General features: G+C 27.7%; 1 protein-coding gene across 1 annotated transcript; it reads right to left on the reverse strand.

Moving 5' to 3' along the window:
- Positions 1-2409: 2409 nt before the first annotated feature.
- Positions 2410-21945, reverse strand: LOC136989737 (homeobox protein MSX-2-like). The gene is made up of 2 exons (XM_067287990.1): positions 21143-21945; positions 2410-3469 (listed from the first exon to the last, which is right to left on the reverse strand). The coding sequence occupies exons 1-2, from the start codon at positions 21606-21608 to the stop codon at positions 3024-3026; spliced, it is 912 nt and encodes a 303-aa protein (XP_067144091.1). The 5' UTR covers positions 21609-21945; the 3' UTR covers positions 2410-3023.
- Positions 21946-22011: the final 66 nt, after the last annotated feature.

Genomic DNA, 22011 nt, shown 5'->3' on the forward strand with positions numbered 1-22011 from the left:
TTTCCATCTGAGAAAATTATATTTTCTACCTGAATATGGCTTTGTCTTAAGATGGACGTGATAAAGCCTTATACTTGTAACATGTTTATAAACAATAACAAGTTCATTTTACAAGCAAATATATACATTTTTAAGTGTAATTAAGTAATTTAAATCATAATAAATCTGGAATTTTACTCTTCTTTTCGAGTAAACATATTTGTTTCTATTTTAATAATAAATCGATTTATTATACTTTTTTTAAAAAAAATTTTAAATAAACAAAAACAGATTTAAGTAATAAAATAAATATTTAATAAGTAAACAAGAAGCTTGTTTTCTCTTTAAACACTTTGTTTCCGACGAATTCCACCCTTTTGTATGAGTTAAATTAATTTGGTATGAACCAAATTTAACGCTAATTAAAATTAATTAAGAGTGCTTAATATTTTATCGACCAAGTTTTATGTAATAAGTTTATGCTAAACGTTTCCTCACCGGAAATTTTGTTGAACACTCCTGTTTTCGTAGTCCTATATTAATAAATTTCTATCGATTTTATATATATATATATATATAAAAGGAATTTGAAAGCATTCTTCTGAGAATTGAATCAATAAATTGCCTCCTTGATTGTATTTAAAGTATGCAGACGGATGTAAACACAATTAAGAACGGTCGTAACTCTTTAAATTAATTATGCAAATTAAGTAGATACGCGTTTAAGGTAAAAATAATATGGAATCGATGTCTTGCAGGTGCGGAATGTCAACAGTACCAATACAATAGAACTTAGGTGACAATAGGGATAGTTGGCGTGTTGACGAGGATGAATGCATAAGGTAAAAATGGGTGATTGGGTCTTATTTACTACAAATTGTATTGATGGAAGGCAAAGGGCCAATTGCACCCCGAAGCTAGCTCTAATGGAGACGTCAGATGTGGGTGGATGTGACTTAATGACGAAGGGGCGGGTTGCTAGGCTATTCGGGTTAATGGTTTTACGACCAGCCCCGGGCTGTAAACTAAGTCTAACACGATATCACTTGCTAATATAGCCGGCTGCCACGTATTATTATATTTTTCTCTCCAAATACAAAATAGACAATTGAATAACCAGAACCCAAGATAAAGCCATTTTCTCTCCTAAAATTTGTTTTCTAATCATCTAATTTACTGTAGATTAAATGTCTTTAAAAAAAATATATATATATATATATATTATAAACTTAATCCAACTAAAATTTAATTTAAATACATAAATAATTATGTTGGGAAACAAAAGAGCATAGATGATACACACGAGCTGAGATAAGTTAAGCATTTTTGGGGATAAAAATAATTTATTTTTGAAAAATAAGATATTTTTTATGATAAACTGAATTTTTTTAAAGCAATAAATTTTATTAAATGTGTTAGATCTAACCTAAATAGGCATGACAATGAAGAAAGGGGATAAAATTTATCTGTAAATTTTTCTCCCCTACTAGTATTTTCTACTGAAGAACAATGTATTTACTATAATTTTAGCTTACACTGATATATATATATATATAGGCCTTCAAATAAATGAATATAGATAATTAAAACAGATAAAGGAGAAAAAAATGCACAAAGAACATTTGAACATCTCTTCTTGTTTTTTTATAAGGAACTAACCTATATTTTAACACTCCACTAGAATTAAATAATGTATAAATTCAAAAATTGTCGGCATGTGTACAAGAATATTTATTTATTTAAATGATATAAATTATTTAAAATTTTTTTCGAGACGGTTATTCATTTTTGGGGAGTGAATTGTCATTTTTTACACTTATTTTTCGTTTATTCTTATAGCTTTGGTACGTTTCATCCTGAACAACTATATCATAAATATTTTAAAAATTACGCAAGAATTTAATTAAAATTTTATAATTTCTTAAAATAATATTCCATTCGTTAATTTTTGAAGAATTAATTTAACAATGTCATCGATTAAATACTCGTGATAATGTAATTCATGCGATACGCTTGATGTCGAACCATCTACATTAATTTACTTGTTCAAACCTTAATTAAATACACAGGAAAAAAAAAATAATATAACTCAATACACGCAAATATTTCATCTAATAATTAATTCTATTAAATATTGTTAAGATCAGCTTCGTAATATTTAATAAAGTCTCGATTTTCACGTAATAACTTTGGATACTCTTGATATAAAATATCAAATTTACTTATTTAAAACCTCAATGATAGATATAATACACGAAAATAATAGATATATAATGTTTCAACGTCAGTATTTCAATAATTTATGATTCTTATTACGTGCTACATGCAATTGAATATGTCTAATATTTAGTTACGGATTTTTTTTTTATATGGGTCTATACTATACGAATTTTTGTTTTATTAATTAATAATAAATAAACGAGACGTGAATCAGGTATCAACACAAATTATAATCATCAATATATCGAAATATTTACATTATTGACACTGGAAATCATCGACCCAAATGCAATTAATTAATGACATAATCTATGACAATTTTGTTTTCTTTTAAATTTCCGTCCTCGTGCCTGAAAATATACACGGGAATTGCTGGTCCCGAGCTGTAAACGTACTTTTATTTTATGTATCGAATAGGCCTGTAATATTCATTTAGTCGGGGTAACATCCCCGTACATATTTATCGAACGTCTTTACTTAATACAGTTATCAGTCAATGTGAAGGAACTATACCCATCGTGCACGACGTCAGTGGTCTCATTTAAGTTGAATAATTGACTTTTTTCACGATTTCGTCAACGGATTTTTTTTCGTTCCGTTCGATGGCGATAGAGGACATTTATCAGTTGGTTTTTGGAGGAACGGGAAATCTCTCTGTTCGTTGCCGTTAAAAAGCACACTTGTTGAAAATTTGCAGGGAGCACTTATGGAAGAATAGGCCATAAAGGAGGAATCTCGCCGCAGATCTCTCGAAATTCTTCAATTTCCTCGAAAATGAGCAATAGTTTACTAAAAGAGTTCATGGAACTCTATAAATCTAGATTTCATTGAGGGCAAGCGGTTGACGGTGAGGCGAAAATTGGATAGGGTGAAGTAACCAATGGGCCTAACAATGGTCGACTCGAAGTCGTGGTTCCGATGTGAGCGGGTGGTGGTACACCGTGGAAAAACTGTCCTGCTCCTGGAATCCCGAAACCGAAAGAGGGTAGAAGCGGTCTGGCAGCCATTCTTAATTTCTCGATTTCTGCTTCTTTTAATCTCTTCTCTTTGGCTCTTCTGTTTTGGAACCATATTTTCACTTGGGTTTCCGTCAAATTGAGCGAACTGGAGAATTCGGCTCTTTCTGCTATCGATAAATACTGTTTAGTACGAAATTTTCGTTCCAAGGCTAGAAGTTGTTGAGTGGTGAAAGGAGTCCGAGGTTTTCTGTTACTTTTGTGTTTTCTCAATTGGCACTTGACGGGAGGAAGTTTAGGAAGTTCTCCTGGTTCTGCAAGGAAAAAAATATAAATTTAAAATTCATTCGATTTTTTAAAGATAAAAATAACACAAATTTTAAACTAAAAATGCAGGCCTTTACAATTTAGCTGCAGAAACATTAGTGCAAGCCTTCAGCATGAAAAAATATATATAAAAATCTTGTAAAACATTAATTTTTTCATTTGAGACCAATCAGCTAAGTATTTCGTAAACATTTTACTAAGTTTAATTAAGATTTACTAGTTTTAGTTTCTAATTTATGCACGGAATTAATAAATTCTTCCATGCATAAACTAGAAACTAAATCCAGTAAACCTAAACTACATTTGGATTTATTTCAAACATTTTCAAATAAATCCAAATATTTAATTATATTTGGATTTGAATCAGGCGATTTTTTTTAATATTTTCGATATTCACAGTTAAATATTTTTTACACTTCGACTAGCAATTGACTTTATATTCTACACGATGCAACAAAAGTTTTAAAACTTTTGTTGCATCGTGAATTTGTTGCACATAATTTAATAATTAAAAAATAAAACTTTTATGCACATTTTATATTTATTTTGTAGTAAAGAAGGCAAAGCTTGGAGACAAATAGTTAATTACAAGAGTACATTTGTATTTAATTATTTCATTTTTGGAGTTTTTTCACAAGTAGATTATAGAATACAGTATTACATCAATACAAAAAGACAGACAAAGCACTCCATTGTTGAGGGTGTAAGGTTACATACGTCAATCACCTTTACGATTATAATTGGTGGAATTTTTTACTCGATCGGGGGGCAAGCACCCCGTTTTCCCCTCTCTAAACGTCCATATGAACGAATTATTTCAAACACTAAATCATATTTTATAAGTCTAAATTTACTCCTTAATCAGAAACTTACAAGAGCAGGAGAATAGAATTAAAATAGCCCCATTTGATTAATATACCTTCTTATGTATTTTACAAGACGTATATATTTTTTTACAAATTAAATAATACATTAAAAAAAGAAAAAAAAAGAGTAATGTACTGTATTCCTGTACAAATATTCTCTAACATTTAATGACCAGACTATTTCGCAATTTCCTCAATAAATATTACTCTAGCATTTTATTTCTGGAAGAGATTTAGTAGTTCATTAAACGTAAAGTAGATCAGCTTCATATTTTTTCTCTTCTTCCTAGAGCCTTATATTATTTACATTTTTATATCATTTAAAATAACTGCAACGAAATTTGCATTATTTATGCGACGTGAAAGAGGAGACGTATAATTTACTTCTCCTTTTTTTTTTTCTTTTCCTTAAAGATAATCTCTCGCAGAATCTTTAAAGAATCAAAAAATCGATTATTGGTAACAAAATTATAATAATTTACCTTAACGTGCGAATTAATAATTACTTAATAAATAATTTAAATATACCAATAATCTTGTTAAACAACGAGGAAGTACGGCCGATTTCTATAGTGTTATAATGATTATTATGTTTATATTTTATTGGTGTAAAGTGGTAAATATAAGACTTTTTTGGGGTAAAAATCTTAATTAAAATTAAAGTTATAAAATGAATTAATTATGCTCTACGTAAAGGCAAAATCATAATTGTTAAATCTACATAAACGATAAAAATAATACATTTTGGCGGATAATTTTGACTAGTTTTGTTTTAAGCAAATTTTTTCCGTTGATAGTATACAGAATTACGTCTACTTAAGTAAAGAAAATAACAAATTTACAGGGGAAACTTGTAGGGAGTGTCTGTCTAGTGGTCAAATGGGAGGTCAGTTGAAATTCTTAAATATTCTAAGTGGACCAATTTGTTTTAACCAAATGTGAAGCAATTTAGAAAATGGCAGCCTTAACCTTAATGGTTAAGGTTTTCGCTTGTTTTTTAGACCTATATTTTTTTAGTTGGCACCGTTAAAAACTGAGTCTAGACTTAGTGTAACCTGTTTTTATCTCGCATTAAAGAAGTAAAATAATTGCCGATAAAGACGAATAAATAAATTTTATTAAACGAAATAATACATTTTTTATCTGCAAAATCTATAAATCAATTATTGAATGAAGACTAGAACTAAAAATATTGAAAATAAAGCCAGATTTAAGTGGAGATATCGCTGACTAGGTATTACTTACACAACAACATTCTAGGCAGAAAAGAGAAATATTTTCGGATAAAAATACATATTGGGTAAAGTCTAGAAAGCTTCTATCGAGAGATGTAAGCTGTTTTTAAACTTAGAAATTTATTCGAATTCTTTATTTAATATCCAGGAAAACACGATTCGATCGAAACATGTTAAGAATCCCTTAAAGATGTTAAGAAATCGCTTAAGAACATGTTAAGAATTCCTTAAATTCATGCAGAATGCGTTAAACTATAAAATTTGTTTAATCTTCCTACAGGCCTACTTGATATTCGCTGTAAGAACTGTTTATTTTAGTCGTGTAACGTGCCTTTAAAATAAATGATAAACAAAATGAATTCATATGCATAAGCTCAAGTTACTACACTGAACCACTCACTTCTCAATTCAGTATGTACTGCACAGTACAATACCTGCAAGAATTCGGATTCATGCCGGATTGAATAAGAACTGATTTATGCCGAACGTTTTTTGTCTGGATTTTGTTTCTAACCGGAGAAAAATCTGTCAATATTTTGCCTTCTTTCTATGGACGGACATGCAGTTTGTATCTCATGATCTATGATTGAAATATTACATATTTATTTAATATTTTAAAAAAATATTAATAATTCGTTCTTCAACCGGAATTTTAATAAGTAGAAATTAATTTATCCATTGTAAGAAGGAAATTACAAGACGATTTTTCTTCTTGCGAGGATCTTAGCGAATTATAAAATGAAGGATGATGAACGATCCGAGCGAAAATAATTATGAAAAATATGGAAAAATCTGTAGCAGAATATTTTAATACAAGAACTAACTTCTACTTTTTCCGATTGGGCGATTCACACGGGTACAAAATTATCGTCAATGACACGTTGATCGGTTAAGCCTGTCGTTTATATTTATACTCTTAATTTTGCTGGTCGTGTATCGTTCTTCCCTCCTTAATTTCTATAGACTCTTAGAGAGTTGTTAGACATTTTGTATATAGCCTAAATAGTTCGACTTCTCATCGTCAAAATGAATTATATTTCATTAAAAATGATCAAAAAATCGATCGTTTCAGTACCAAATTAGCATTCAAAGGCAGCATATTTAGCCTAAATGTGCCTAAGACACTGAAAGACAAATTTGCTAGAACATTTTAATTTTATAAAGAAAGAATCAAAATACTTTCGAATTTTTGAATATTTTTGTAATCTATAGTAATTTTATAGGTTTAAAGTTATTCTTATGACTAGATTTTCAATATATTTATTTTTAAAACTTTATTCAATACACTTAATATTTTAACTAGACCTATAAATTATGCAAATAACAAAAAAATCAATGTGATTTTTGCGAGTCATATACAAAATGCAGGCTGTGTTTCTATCGAACAGCTTTTGTTTTCTTTCTTCGGCATAAATTAAATTTGCATATTTTCATACAACAAATAGTCACAAAATACATTACTATAATTTACCCATTTTTAATTAATTAAAACATCAAATTATGCAAAAATATTAATTAAAGCCAACCTCTTTGATTTTGCTTATCTAAAATATGAAAATGAAATTTTCATTATAATGTAATCAAATATATCTATACAATATTTTTCAAAAGCTATAATATATGAATATTTATGGATCGAAAGCCTATAAATATTCATGAGTTTTTTTTTTAAGCACAAACACCACATGGTTTATTATTATTTAATAACGTAAATAATGCCACAGTAGGTCTATATATTCAAAAAGTGCAGCTGAAATTCGATTAAATCGATAACATAAAACATAAAAATTTAAGTATAATTAATAATGATTAGTTTTAAATTGCTTAATTACTATTAATTTAGCTTAAATAAGCTTAATTAAGCGCAATTGGATTATATACTAACAAATTAAATAAAGACAAACAGTAATTTAATAATTAAATCATAACTTGCTTGCCATAAAATATGCAATGAATATTACAGTTATTTGTTTAAATTATTAATACAATATAACCTCTTATTTAAATATTTTACACGAAGCATTATTCTTTTTAGAAAAAAAAAAAAAAAACATTTAACGATAATTACTCTTACATTTTAATGATTTAATCCATAACGTTAAGAATATAATTAGAATTTTAATAAACCGAGCTTGCTTATTGTCTATTTTACTTCTCATTGATTTATTAAAGAAAAATTAATTAACTTCACCTATCAACAGATTTACAGAATATAGTATCTAATGCATTTAATTATCTTTTAGCATTAATTAATCTCATGAATAATAGAAGGCAAGGATATGGAGTGCCGCTGGGCAGCGTGTCAATAGCTTGGCTCTCCATTGGCCCCGATTATGTTTAAGCTAAAGACGTAACAAAGCGAATTTTTAGTCATTATTCGTTGTATGACAATGTAACCGGAGATGTAACCACCATATAAACATTTCCATCTGATCGCTAAAGACCCTAACAGATTTGGAATGGTATGGATTGGACGGTTCATGAAACAAAAACCGTTACTTCGATGATTGATGACGTCTTGATCTAGCGAGCGTGACGATAGACGGCAATTTGCCAGACCGTGACGTAGTCCGTGAGGGAAATGTTGCGTGTCACGTAAAACATGCGGGCGTCGGCTCCCATGCCAAGTTTGGTTCGATGCTTGCATGTCTTCATTAGTCTTGGTTCCGGTTTTCATCGATAGCACCTTTCTATTTAGCTAACATTACATTTATATAGCTACAGCAACGAGTACAAGAGCCTTTTTTTTAAAAAAAAAGGTTGGGAGGGGGGAATCAATTGGTATGAACGAACTTTGAATGTAAAATTCTAGACGACAAATTGACTTACTCGGAGAGTAATTGATAATCTGTACTTTAACACTCGGGTTTAACATCTTACACTTTGTTTTTTTTAAGCTCTTATTTAATATTTAATAAGCTGTAACAGTCGAAGAATGATCTCATTGTTCTAATGAATGCCGACATTTTCAGAATCGCAAGCTAATTAAGTGATACTCGAACCCGGTTTTATGTTAGATATACGTTACATTTAAAATTTTTGCTAATTTTTCGGTGATTTTTTGCGAGATTTTCGGCTGTCGATTTGTATGACGAACAATTAATGCTAATTTCTATATATATACGATTCCGATGTTTATGATGTTTAAACACAATGGCGTATATAAAGACACGGGCGAAAACTTTATTTATTTTCCTTTCTAAACGAATGAGAAGTCAAAATTTTAGACAACATAATCATTGAAAAATACGCAATGACGCATTTTAAAGTACAAAAACATGCATAAAACTATTTGCATTAAAGGTTACTTTAACTTAAATTATCCGAAACTTCTGGTTTATATTTTGCCAACGATCTTTATATATAAAAAAAAAAAAAAAACTAGAAAATAATGTTAAAATTCGCAGAAATTTTTAAATATTTCTTCAATTATTTAAAAAAAATTAAAACAAAATGAGCTGTGTTTTGCTATAAAAATTTTAACGAGGCGAAGTTCCTAGTAAAGACATGAAGATGTCTTTACTAGGAAATATTTATGTTTTTTTTTTAATCTAATAATTCAAAAAATTCGTATTTTTACAGTAAACTTTATAAATTATGCGAATTATTTTGTGTTTAAGCAAGAAAAAAACCGAAAATAAAAGGACGAATTTTATATTATCATCATCATTTTTTCTTTTTACAAAACTGTAAATAAGCATTTAATCAGTTAAAATATGATATATAATCTTCGTAATAAATAACTCGCCAAAGACTTAAGCAATAATCTATAAGAAAGATTCAAAGAATAACAAGTTAATCTTGTCATTGGATAATTCTCTGACGTAAGTTAGAAAGATGAAACCTCAAGAAATGTCACTTCGGAATTATAAAGAGCATATCTTATCTAATCTTAGATCTGAACATGATGGATGCCTTTGTGAATTGAGATGACAAATGGCGGTTCACCGGAAGAAATATAAAAAAGAAATTATGAATGATATCGGCGACAAAAGCCTAACATGAATAATAAAGACTTTAAGCGTTTTGTGTCTTAGCTCTACAAAAATAATCTTGATATAACATGACATCTAGATTGTAAAATTATGAAGAGGATCTTGTTATAGATAATTCTGCTTTACTTTTTCAAATTTTACTTCATTAGGTTCGAACTTAATACTCTTTAGAAATTTGTCTGTTTTATATTAAAAATATGTTCGAATTCCTCAAATTTATAAATATTAATTTTGTAAATTGAATTTATACGATTTTATAATGGATAAAATTACGTTTTAGATCAATTTCTACCTAGATCTATTCATGCGTGGAATATCATTACTTAAGTCGCCGAAAATCAATTTTCACGTTTCCTGATGAAATTTAATGTTGAATTATAATGATTTACTGCATTTTTTGTATTAATAATAATTACAGCATAAATTAAAATTGTATTTAATATATTAAATATAAGAAATTCCTAGGATAATTTATCATATACAAGCGATAAAGAATGGAGAATTATTTTCTAAATCAGTGTTTCCCAAACTTTTCGGATTACTGCTCCCTTTTAGTATATATAGCTTATATAGGGCCTATATATAGTTTATAAGTTATATTATATCCTATTTTCTGTTTCAAAATGAATTTTTGTACTCCTTGTCTTTCAACATCCCTACCAATCCTAGTCTTCCAACATCCCTAAAACCACTTGTCTCTCGGCATCCCTTGAGTCTTCTACCACTCTCAATGGTACGACAGCGCCCACTTTGGATATCGCAGTTCCAAATTATAAAATTAATATGTGATAGCCTAATTAAAATTTTATGCGTAATTTTTAAAGCTTTTCCCTATAAACACAACGACTTTTCCCTAGACCCATTAAATTTTATTTATAATTTAGTTTAGTATACTTTTCGGGATTATTGTTAAGAATTTATTTTCATAAGTAATTTTTTTTTAAATGCTTACTTAAAAAATAAACTAATATTGCCATAAATGATAGTCTAATCATTTTTTTGTAGTTTATAAAACAAGAAAATTTATCTTCTTAATGACGTTTCTAGCTTATTGACTGAACGTTCCACTTTATTTTTGCGTTATGTAAGCAATGTCGTGCTTACATTAACACTCAAAAAGTACTAATTAAATATGAGATAATACAAATGATTTCTAGGACGAATAGAATTTAAAAAATAAAAATAAAAAACGGGAATAACGTGAAGAATTTAATGATATTTTTTGGCTTGTTTACACTGCCGTTGATGTATAAATTGTCTATGGAAAAAATATATTAAATTAAGAAAGAAACACTTTAAAAAATTATAATAAAACATTCAAAATTTATAAAATAGTAGAGCAATAGATATTAATTTTACTGAAGGAAGGATAAAGTTTTATAAATTTGTGTTGTGCCTTTATTACTTCTACTAAAACGTTAAAAATTATTAAATTTAAATCACGTATAGGCCTATTAATTATAAATTTATATTAATATACTTTATCAGCTTTAAAATTTCTCTGCTTTAATTCCTTTGAATAAATTAAAAATTTGATTTTTCCATTTTAATTAAGCTTTCGAAATTATTCTGCAATTAAATTTAGTACTGCAGGTTTATAATTTATGTCACTTTTTCTAGGTTTTTGTTAAAAAATAAAAACATTTAATGACATTTTGAAGCCATTGTCAATATTAATATTTAATTATCGTAAGTAGTATAATTTTCTTGGTGTAATTTATTTATATAATTCTGTCATAAAGTAGCCCTTCTGAAAGTTGGTAAAACTACTTGATTTCGTTTTCAGAAACAAATTTATAGGGTTAAATTAACTTATTAAGATTTCATTCTGGAAGAAAACGTAGAATGGATGTAAAACATACAGACGAAATGATTATAAAAATCGTGGAAGGAGAAAGACGTAATCCTATCTTATTTCGTGTATACCATCAATAAAAATATCAAAACTTTAAGCTAATATATTTATAAAATTACAGACTAACAAAACAGCTAGATCAAAATTTGATAAATCTATAATAGGGATGCTTATAAAAAGGATACCAGACTAAAAAATGAATTTCTCTTCCAACCTGCAATTTTATCTAACTTGGCCACTTTTTTTTATAAAAAAGTCTACACTTAAATACGCTCTATCCAATTTTTCATAGCAATCATACCGGGGATGTCTCATTTTTCATATAGTTGATTGCATCATATACGTGTATTCGCATAAAAGTAGTAAACAATGCTATTTTTATTCATCTAGACGTAAACCTTTATTATATAGGGGCTTTGTATCACGTTCGAATACAACTAATCATGGAGGTTGCCTGTTTCTATTTTGTACTAAATTCTTTCACCATTCTTCCTATCGTACTTTTATCTCAATGTTTCTTTTAATTTTTATCCTGTTTCGTATTCGCCTGGCATTTATCTGTAAATCAACCTCCTATCTTTGCTACTTTTGTTTTCTCTTGCAGTAAATCTTGCTTATACTTTGAATTATTATACAAACTTAATTTTTTTTTCTTTTTTATAATATTCTTAGAACTTTATCCTTCGAGAAAAAGGAATTTTATACAGGATCGAAATATTTTCCTTTAAAAAAAAAAAAAATAATAAAGCTTTTAACAATTTAAATGTCAGTGGAAGAGATAAGGAAAGATTTTATGCTCGTTTGATACGAGCTTAGCTTTCTTTTATATATATATATATATATATATATAATATTTGAATTTAAGGCATTTTTTCCCTTCAATATTACGATAATACCATCTTTTCATAAATTTATAAGATATTAGCGAAGTTTCGAGCTACTTTCAACATACAAAAGTCCATTTACTAGAAAATAATCGTTTAATATATTGATATAATCTTAAAATATCATATTTTTGGCTGTAGTGGTTCATTGAAGATGATATATCTAACCTCTAGCCCTGGGCTTATTTCCCATCTCCACTCAGATTAGCCATTGTAAGAGATGCTGGTCAACCAATATTTGTCAGTAGTCGGATACTTTATGGCTTGCCAGTCGGTTCTATTGTTAGATAAGAAACAGTCCATTAGGAAAAGATAGGCGTTAAGTTGTTCGGTTGTGAATTACCTTCGGTAATTGGAACTGAGGTCTTTAATTCAAAACATAATACACTGATTATATACTGTATTTCGTAATAAGTCGAAAATAATGGACGAACATTGTAAGAAAAATCATCTGTTACAAAATATTCTTTAACTCTTTAATGTGTAATTTCCACATAATGAAAAGAATGCAAAATAATTACAAAAGCGAGTGACAGAAAATAAAATTTTTCTGCATTATAAGACTTGTTTTTTTTATTGTTTCTTTTTTTAAATTAATATCTTACTAATGGCTTCTATTCAGTTAACGTTTGATTAAAATTCGCTATCATTACGTAAGCAGTAATTTAATTCTTAAATTAGTCTACTTACTTTACATTGCACTTATTTTAATCAACGTAAAAATGTAAAATAAAATAAGCACCTTATTTTAAATAAAAACCGTTGTTTCAACTTTATCTGAATTTCTACTTTATTTAAAAAACTTTATTTGTTTCGCCATCTTTAAAGATTTAATGCTTTAAAATGTTTTAATAAATAATATCTCAATTATTTAATTATAATCTAAACTTCCATATTTATTACGATGTTTTTAGGCTTTAAAAAAATATTATTATCCTTAAGATTTGTAAAATTTGTCGTTCGTAAGCAATGTTTTAAATAGCTATAATTTGTAGTTAACAGAATCTACTATTTCTAGAAAATGTAAATTGAATTTAGATTTAATTATTTGTTTACTATTATAAATATTAAACAAAATCTACAGGCACTATAATAGTAAACATTCGTAAATAAATGCAGTTTAAAGTTCTGTACATAACAGGGGTGGCAAAACCTCGTCACGATAAAAGCGTATCATAAATACGTGAGAGCCACATTCTATATTAGAATGGTATTTTATATATAAATTATATATTGTATATAAGATATATATATATAGAGGAAGAGCACCAAAGTTGGACCCCTACTCCTAAGTAATAAGGGGTAGGAGTCCCGATATACGGGAGCCTCAATAAGGGTCTGGAAGAGCCGCAGTTTGGCCACTGTGGGTATATAAAGTAGTTTACAGTATATATTATAAAATTTTCGTTTAATTTATATTATAATATATTCAATTCTGTTTTGTTGACACTTGGAAAAGGCCTAATTTTTCCGTAGTGTCTTCAATAAAATCTGATTTGATTTAACTAAAACGAATTTTTAGGCTAGTCTTTTTAAAATAACACGAGATAAATCTAGTATTTTAACAGCCGAATAAATTATAAAAACGTAAATTAAATAAAAATAGATATAACTTAGCCTACCAATTTCGAAACAGTTTTCCTCAGCGACGAAATTTGGAACGAACTTATCACGTAGGTGAATTATTATCGAAGATAATAACCGAAGACCATTCATTTACCACAACTACAAGTTCTAATAAAGCCTAATCGAAAGTTAGCAATGATTTAAATCTATGAGGCTTTTACGTTACAGAGACACGTCAGTCAGGAAACATGACGCCAGCGTATTCCTAACGGAAGTAATCGATAAGCGAAATGATTTTATTATTTAAAATACAGTACACGCTTGCAATGATAGTTCTGTACCGGAAAGTTCTGATATCCTGCAATATATCTCTAGAATTGAAAGTTTAGAATTAGCCTCTCTCATAAGTAGATCTATTTCCTCTCATTTTCAGGATAACATGGTTTTAATGGACGTAAAATATCGTTTACCGAATTCGATTTATCATTTTTAAATTACTAACATAATAATAAACTACATACTTTTATTATTACGCTGCTGATATATGCCTAATTGAGGAAAGATTCAAATTACCCCAACGACTTGATTATATTCAGTTAAATATAACCAATGCTAAATTCTAATTTTATTAATTTACACTACAGATAAAAAAAAGTTATATATAAATAGCTTTAAAATATCCCTTTAAATAATTTTAAAACTAGAAAATTAGTAGGCCTATATTTTTTTAAATTTTATTTTAATTAACATTTTTTTTTTCTTTTTTAATTTGAGTAATATTTACTAGTAAAGAAATATATGATCCTATCATAAATTTTCTAGTTTACGATGAAAAACAAACTTTAATGAATATTTTATTGATCTTAAAGCATCATCAAATAATCAAATGGCCTAATAAATCAAACACCTAATTAATAAACTTTCCTTATCAGCTTGGAAATTAACTGATAAGAATTCAGTTTATTAACTGAAATATATCATCAAATAAAATTAATTTCTTTCAGATTTATGTTTAAATTACTGACGAAAATTAATGAAGACATTTCTCTAAATTTAATTTATTATTTTGTTTTATATCGCTGTCACTACAAAAAGGAGAAAAAAGAAAAAAAAAATTTACATGAAGTTAAATATGTTTATGAATTTAAATTTCTTTCGTTATCTGATTAAATGTTTTGTATTTGCTTCATTATTAGATATATTTTTTTCAATCTCACAATCTAATTATAGAATATTAATGAGGTTTTAGTATGATATTTTTCATTAATTATCTGTATGAGAGCGAAACACGATACAAAAATAGGATCGTGTATCAATTGATTTAATTTAACTTAATTACTTCGATATTAAAATTTCTTTAAATTAATATTGAAAAATATTCGTAAATTTAACATATTTTGTGCCTTATTAAATCAATTTTGCATAATATTCTGATTTAATTACGAAAATATTATTTTAGCCTGTTTAATCAGAGAGTTAAATTTTTCACGGGGTATTTGATTTATGATATATTTGAATTATAATTATGCGTTAATTAATTTTAATTTTCATTACTTTATAAATTGTAATAAATTGCTTTTCATTATTATACAATTTATGTATTAAAAGAATAATAGATTATTTCTTTTAATAAATTATATTTTTGTATCTGTTGTGTGCGTAAATTTTAAGATTTAATTTAAAAGATTTTTATATGAATATAGGCGGATCTCTTCCAAATAAAGAAGAAAAAATAAATAAAACTGCTTAAAATACTCTAGCGAAGGATGGATAGAGATATCTTAACGACGATTGGTTGGCGAAATAGAAAGAAGGCGGAGATATATCTATCTCTTTCCATTTCATCAACCAATCATTATTAGCATCGTCAAATATTCAAAAATTTGTTTTTTTTTTCATATTCAGCAAAGAACCGCCTATTTATATAGAAAATTTGTTTCATGTAAATTTTCAGTCGCTGCCATCTTCCAATATTTTATTTATTTATTTCCTTAGATGTCTTCAAGCAAGATATGCATAGACTATATCTCTCATGCAAGCCTTGTTCTTTCTTAAAAATTAATAATTATTATAATCCGAATATTAGACAAAACTTTCAGGCCTACTTATGAACATTCAGTATTTTTTTTTAAATCCATAATAGATTATATTTAAATTATATAAAATGTATTATTGTTATTGAAATAGGTACACTGTCGAATTCATTGAAGACGAATTCACTAATAGCTTCTACAAGGCATTTTAAATTAGATGCAAAGAAAAAGAATAGACTAATTCGATGCAAGGAGCTTTTTTGTTTGATTCTTATGTTTCGAAAACCGATAGCAGCACAATTAATCACAAGATCGTCTTTTCTATTTAACTTGTAACATTCTGATTGACATAACTAATTACCGATAGGGATTCTTACACAAACGATGGAGAAAAATTCCTGCACAAGCAAATGCTGGATAGAAGGCAGACTAGAAGAACGACGCAGTGACAAACGACGACAGATCACCCCCGGGGATGACGAAAAGCATAAAAAATATCCGGTGTGTGGGGTGGTGTCGACGTCATTCTATCCATCAAGCTTCGTTCGAATGTCTGCACGAAAGCTCCATCTGTCACTTAACTGATGGAGATACCGATACTTGTCGGGAAGTCTTTGATAAGTAGTTACTAATCGACTTTAAAATAATGGACGTTGTCTATGCATTATTGAAATTTTTACAATATTTTATAAATAATAAGTACATTTATTTACAAGATTGTATGAGTATAATTTTAACTATTAATAGATTAATTTTTATATTAAATTTGCTATAATCTTCGCATGGTTTTAATATTTAATTCAAACAAATTTTAAACTTCAAAAATGATTTTTCTCTATAATCTTTTTTATTTTTTATTACTGTTTCGAGAATTAGCAATATTGTAATTTTAATAACAAGCATGACTTTTAGATCTTTCATTCAATTAGATATAATATTAAACCCAACTTTCTATTGTAAGATCACGCTCTTAAATGGCTTCCAATTTGATTAAGAAGACTGCAGATCTAATTAATATTTTAAACTGACGTTTTATAAATTTAATAGAATAATTTTTAAATTATTAAATAGATAAAAATTAGAAATCTAGATACCAAGTTACGCATTTCGTTCCTAATAATTCCAATTATTGTTATTAATTTAGGCTGTTTGGTTACAGAGTTTAGTCAAAGTTATAACAAAAAGCGAAATAAAAATACTGTATTTAAGACCTTTACGTAGTGATTGTTATATTATATGCCATAGAATAGAACACGACAGCTATATCAGTAATTGGAACTTGTTATTATTGATAGATCTAGCGTGTGATTATAACCAAAACATTTCAATATTTTATTCATTACGTCACTTAAATATCGAACCAATTTATCATTAGATAATGGAACAACTTGTACTTGTTACCAAACTGGTTTGCCATGGGAATTGCATTAACTCTAGTTTATGTAATCTGTACTTTGTTAAGGCAAAGTCAAATGCACTTTGTAAACACAATAAATCCTTATTAGTTATTTATTGTACTGTACAACATGGTAGCAATTAGTTTTAAGTAGATTATTTCAATTTAGACTACGTGAAATTATCTATCATTTATGAAAAAATGGTTTAATAAATCATTTAGTCAACACGAAGATTCTTTTTGTCAGTGTAACTGTTAAACGGATCTTTTTATAGATTTTTAATGAGGAAAAAGTATAACTATTGTTTAGTCTTAGTCTAGTAATAATTATCTTAAGAATTATAATTATTACGCAAATTGATATCAATTAAAATTTCATAACAACTTTTTACTTCATATGTTTAATAGTTATTCACGATAACTATAAATATATGTTAATAAATTTTCAGTTTGGAAAATCTTTCGTAATCTCAAACGTCAAATATGATTCATTTAGGCCCTAAATATTAGAACCAGCTTTATATTTTATTAATTAGAGAAAAACAGTATTTAGAAACAGGTTTATTATACTCACAGAGAATTTAATTAACTCTTTATTTGTCCAAAAAATTAAAATTTACAGTGAAATTATATTCATGGTTAATGCAAAACTCTTCAAAACATTATAAAATATGAAGTAATATGATTTGAAAACAATTTATAAAGAGCAGAAACAAGTTAATGGATTTCAGATATTCTTGGACAAGGTTTAATATTATTTCATTTACTATAGCCTACAGCAGAAATTTAAAATTCTTAATGTTAATTCAAGAAATTTTATAATTTCAGTTATTTCAAGAATAAAAGTTTTAAAACTTAGAAGTTTTGTATGCTTCTTGATTGATTTTCTTCGTCGTTTTAATGATTTAAAAATAAAATCTTAGAATTGGAATGTTTAGATTTGTCTTAAATTAACTTATATAAGGAAATTTTAATTTTTAATTGATTTTTACTATTTTAAAATAATTCACTAATTTATAATTGTCCCAGTTTTAATATTACGATAATATTAGTGTTATGAAAAGTTAAAAATAATAATAATTTCGGTAGAAAAACAAACACATCAGAGCAAAATTTGGACTACTGTAAAATGGATTCGTCGCTGTATATTGTTTTTTTTTATATTAAAATCATATATTTAGGTGCAAAGTAATCTCATTATTACTAATAGTTAAATTCATTAATTAATTATTATTATTTTTTCATTGTTCCTGTTATCATTAGATTTCTGAATGGTGTTTAATTCATCGATAAGTTTCTCCTCACAGTCTCACCTGTTTCTTTCAAAATTAAAGGGTCTAAGTAAAATACAGTAAATATAATTTGTATTAAAATTATCTGCTTTATTTAATATAATTATTTTAAGCTCTTTTATTTTGTATATTGTTTGTGTGGAATTTTGTGCTGGTGTGGGGGAAAAATCTTCTGTCCTAGAACATTAGCTAATTGTAAATAAAATAAATAAATTGTCAACCTCAGTTAGTTTTTAATGGAACTAATCGAGCGCTAAACTGTAATTTAAAAATGTTAAAAAAATTAAAATTACGTTCATACCGATAAAACATTAAGTTATTATTAATACAAGGCTTTCAGATAATAAATTTTAATTTTACGTGTTGTAATATAACATTTTCATTCATTTAATTTATTTCAGTTTGTTACGAAAATCATCATCCGAAACCAACTTCTTAGCAATGCTTAGATGATAGAATGTAAAAGATGATCTATGATAGAAGTAACAGGATATAATGCAGCAATCAAGAATTAAAGTAATTATTGATTAAATTATATTAAAATAATCTTTATATAAGCTATATATATATGTATAAATTTAGGTTATGTATTAAGAACAAGTTAATAGGTTAAGATTTTCTAATGAAAATTTAAATATAATGCAAGGATTATTCTTGCTGTGAGCCGAGACGTTGAAGTAAACAAATAAGTTTATTTCTTAATTTAGCGAACAATGCATTAGAAATTAAATAAAACTATTTAAAGCTTTTTTTACCTCTTAAAAATTTGCTTTTTTTTACGATTTTATGGTGAAATATAGCCTAACAGATCTAAAAACCAATTTAATTTATACATAAATATATTTTAGTTAATAAAACTGAGTAAACAGGGTTTATTTAAAAGCCTAAATAAAAATTTCATCGGTTTAATTAATAAACTAATAAGCTAATAGTATAAAAAAAACTATTTAAAACATTTGGTGTAACGATAGATTGCATTATAATAGACTATAATTATCTTTTTTTAAAATTTTTTTCGTTCATTAAGATGAATGAGAATAGAAAGCAATTTTATTTTTTCAAGATCAAACAGTTATTTAAACTGTACAACTTAATTACAGCTAAGCCAATCGCTTTATTAGCTTTTGGTTGTAATTAGGTTGTACACACGAATTTTCCTTTGGCCTCGAGCGAATTCAAAGAAAAATCGTGCGTAACGCATACAACCTATCACAATCTCTCACAATTAATTTCATTTTAATAAATAATAATTTTGTATATCATTTTTAAAAAATAATAATAAAATTTACTAATTCAAAAAAAAAAATCTTTTGTTTATCAACACTTTAATCGACTATTTACAGTCGATTTTTAGATAAAAACGAATAATTAAGTTTTCTAAATCATAATAAAACTTAATTATACTTATAATTTAAAATATTTTTGTTTAATTACATAAAATAATAAACTCAAAAAATAATAATTTATTTATTAAACAAATTTCTAAATCAATTATGCTTATAATATTTATGATTCACGCAACTTAAACATATTCTTTTATTCATATAATGAGATTTTAAGCATAGAACTTATAAGACTTTTAAAAAAACTGTATGCTTATTATATATATGCATACCCATTTTTTAAGTCTAAATATTTATAACCCAATTTTAAAACTAGATATAAGATGTAATTTCTAGAGAAATATAGAATAAATATTGCTTTCTGCTGAATTAGATTTAATAAAATATTATTAATAACAGACCATTATTAAAGGCTTACTAATTTCTAGAATTTTTCTTGCTTATTTTATTTAAATATTTCAACTGTTATTAAAATTAATAGCTAATTTCTAAAGTTATTATTGTAAACACTAAAGGCACTGTACACATTCAGTTTAATTTACGAATATATTTAAAGCTGATTGGTTTAAATCTGCAGTAATTTCTCTTGATACCTCTAAACTAATTTAATATAGATTAGTAAGCAAATATTTTAATAAAATTATTACAGATTTTTAAATAATTTTTAAGTTTCAGGCCTGTACAGTAAATAACTTTTAAAATATTACATAACTTTATACTTTTATCTGATTTATCTCTCGCTTCTAGGCCAAATAAACGTGTGGTTTTACAATTATATAAAATAAAAACTCATATACTGTTACATATTTTTCATGTATTTATAGATTAATATCTGTGAAGAAAGATTAGCGCTGTTTTGTCTCTCGGGTTTTTATAAATTATCAAATTTTCTGCACCAAATTTTCCTTCAAGACAGGAAAATTGAATGATTTGATAAACTTTTTGCAGTCGATAAAATTAATTTTAATATAAAATAGGATTTAAAAAAATCTAAATGAATTTAACTTTAAAGAAGAAATAATTTAACTAATATGAAAATTTTAAAACTGGGAATCGATAATTTCACGTGTGATGCCACACACAGCCATAGTTTAAGAGAAATTTAATAGGGGGGGACGAACAAAACTAATTTTGACGACGATTCATTTTATTGATGTTTAACAATTAATTGCAATTATTAAAAACAAGATCTTACTTGAAACAGGCGAGATAGACCTGGCGGTGTGCAACCAGGGTATAGCCAATCCTAACGAATGGGCCCAAGGCGGTGCTGGACATACCCCCGATTCGGTAGCAACGACTCCTACGGGTTTGGTACCATTACTTGCCGGGTGATTGCGGACCCCATTTACGTTTCCCAGTCCCAAAACACCGCTGCTAGGTTTGTCGAGTATGCCATCCACGGTGAAGCACTTGGAATTGTTAAGCGGAACCGGTGAAGGCGTTTTGGGATTCTCTTTGGCCCTGTCGTTGGACAGTAAAGAGTCTACGGAAAAGGAAATCACTTTAGCTTGCTGGAATTCACGCTTCGAGTCCGATAATTTTCTTGAAGTTAGGCCTCGAGGTACAATAACTGTAACGGGTGCTCCGGCCGACATGGCTGTTCTATCGCCGTTGCTTGGCGGTACAGAATCCGTAATAGCAACCGGACTAAGTTGCATTTCCGTAATGTTTTTATCTCTCCCACATCGCAAACCGTGCCATGACTCGGGTCTTGTTGGTACGAAGTCTCTACTCGAGCCAGGTACAAACCGTCGACACCATCGAGTGGGTGGAGTAGGTGTATCCGTCCATTCTGATTGGCTGCTGTGACATTGGCGTGAGTCGGACACGCCTACCTCACTCTGTAAGGAAGAAAGAGGTGGAGGTTGAAGTAGAAGTCTCGGGGGCAGTAACTGCTTCCGATTAGTGTGTCATCCGTCACGATTTGTCACGATGTGAAGTCACGGATTTTTGGTACCGGGGACCGGCTGTTCAATGGAAGCGACTCACCCCGATCGTATTCTCTACACCTGGCTGCGCCACCTGGTAGAATAAGATGGATAAGAATAAAACAGTTTTATG

This window comes from Centruroides vittatus, unplaced genomic scaffold (genome assembly GCF_030686945.1).
Source record: "Centruroides vittatus isolate TY-2023 unplaced genomic scaffold, ASM3068694v2 scaffold_752, whole genome shotgun sequence".
In the NCBI taxonomy this organism is placed as follows: domain Eukaryota; kingdom Metazoa; phylum Arthropoda; class Arachnida; order Scorpiones; family Buthidae; genus Centruroides; species Centruroides vittatus.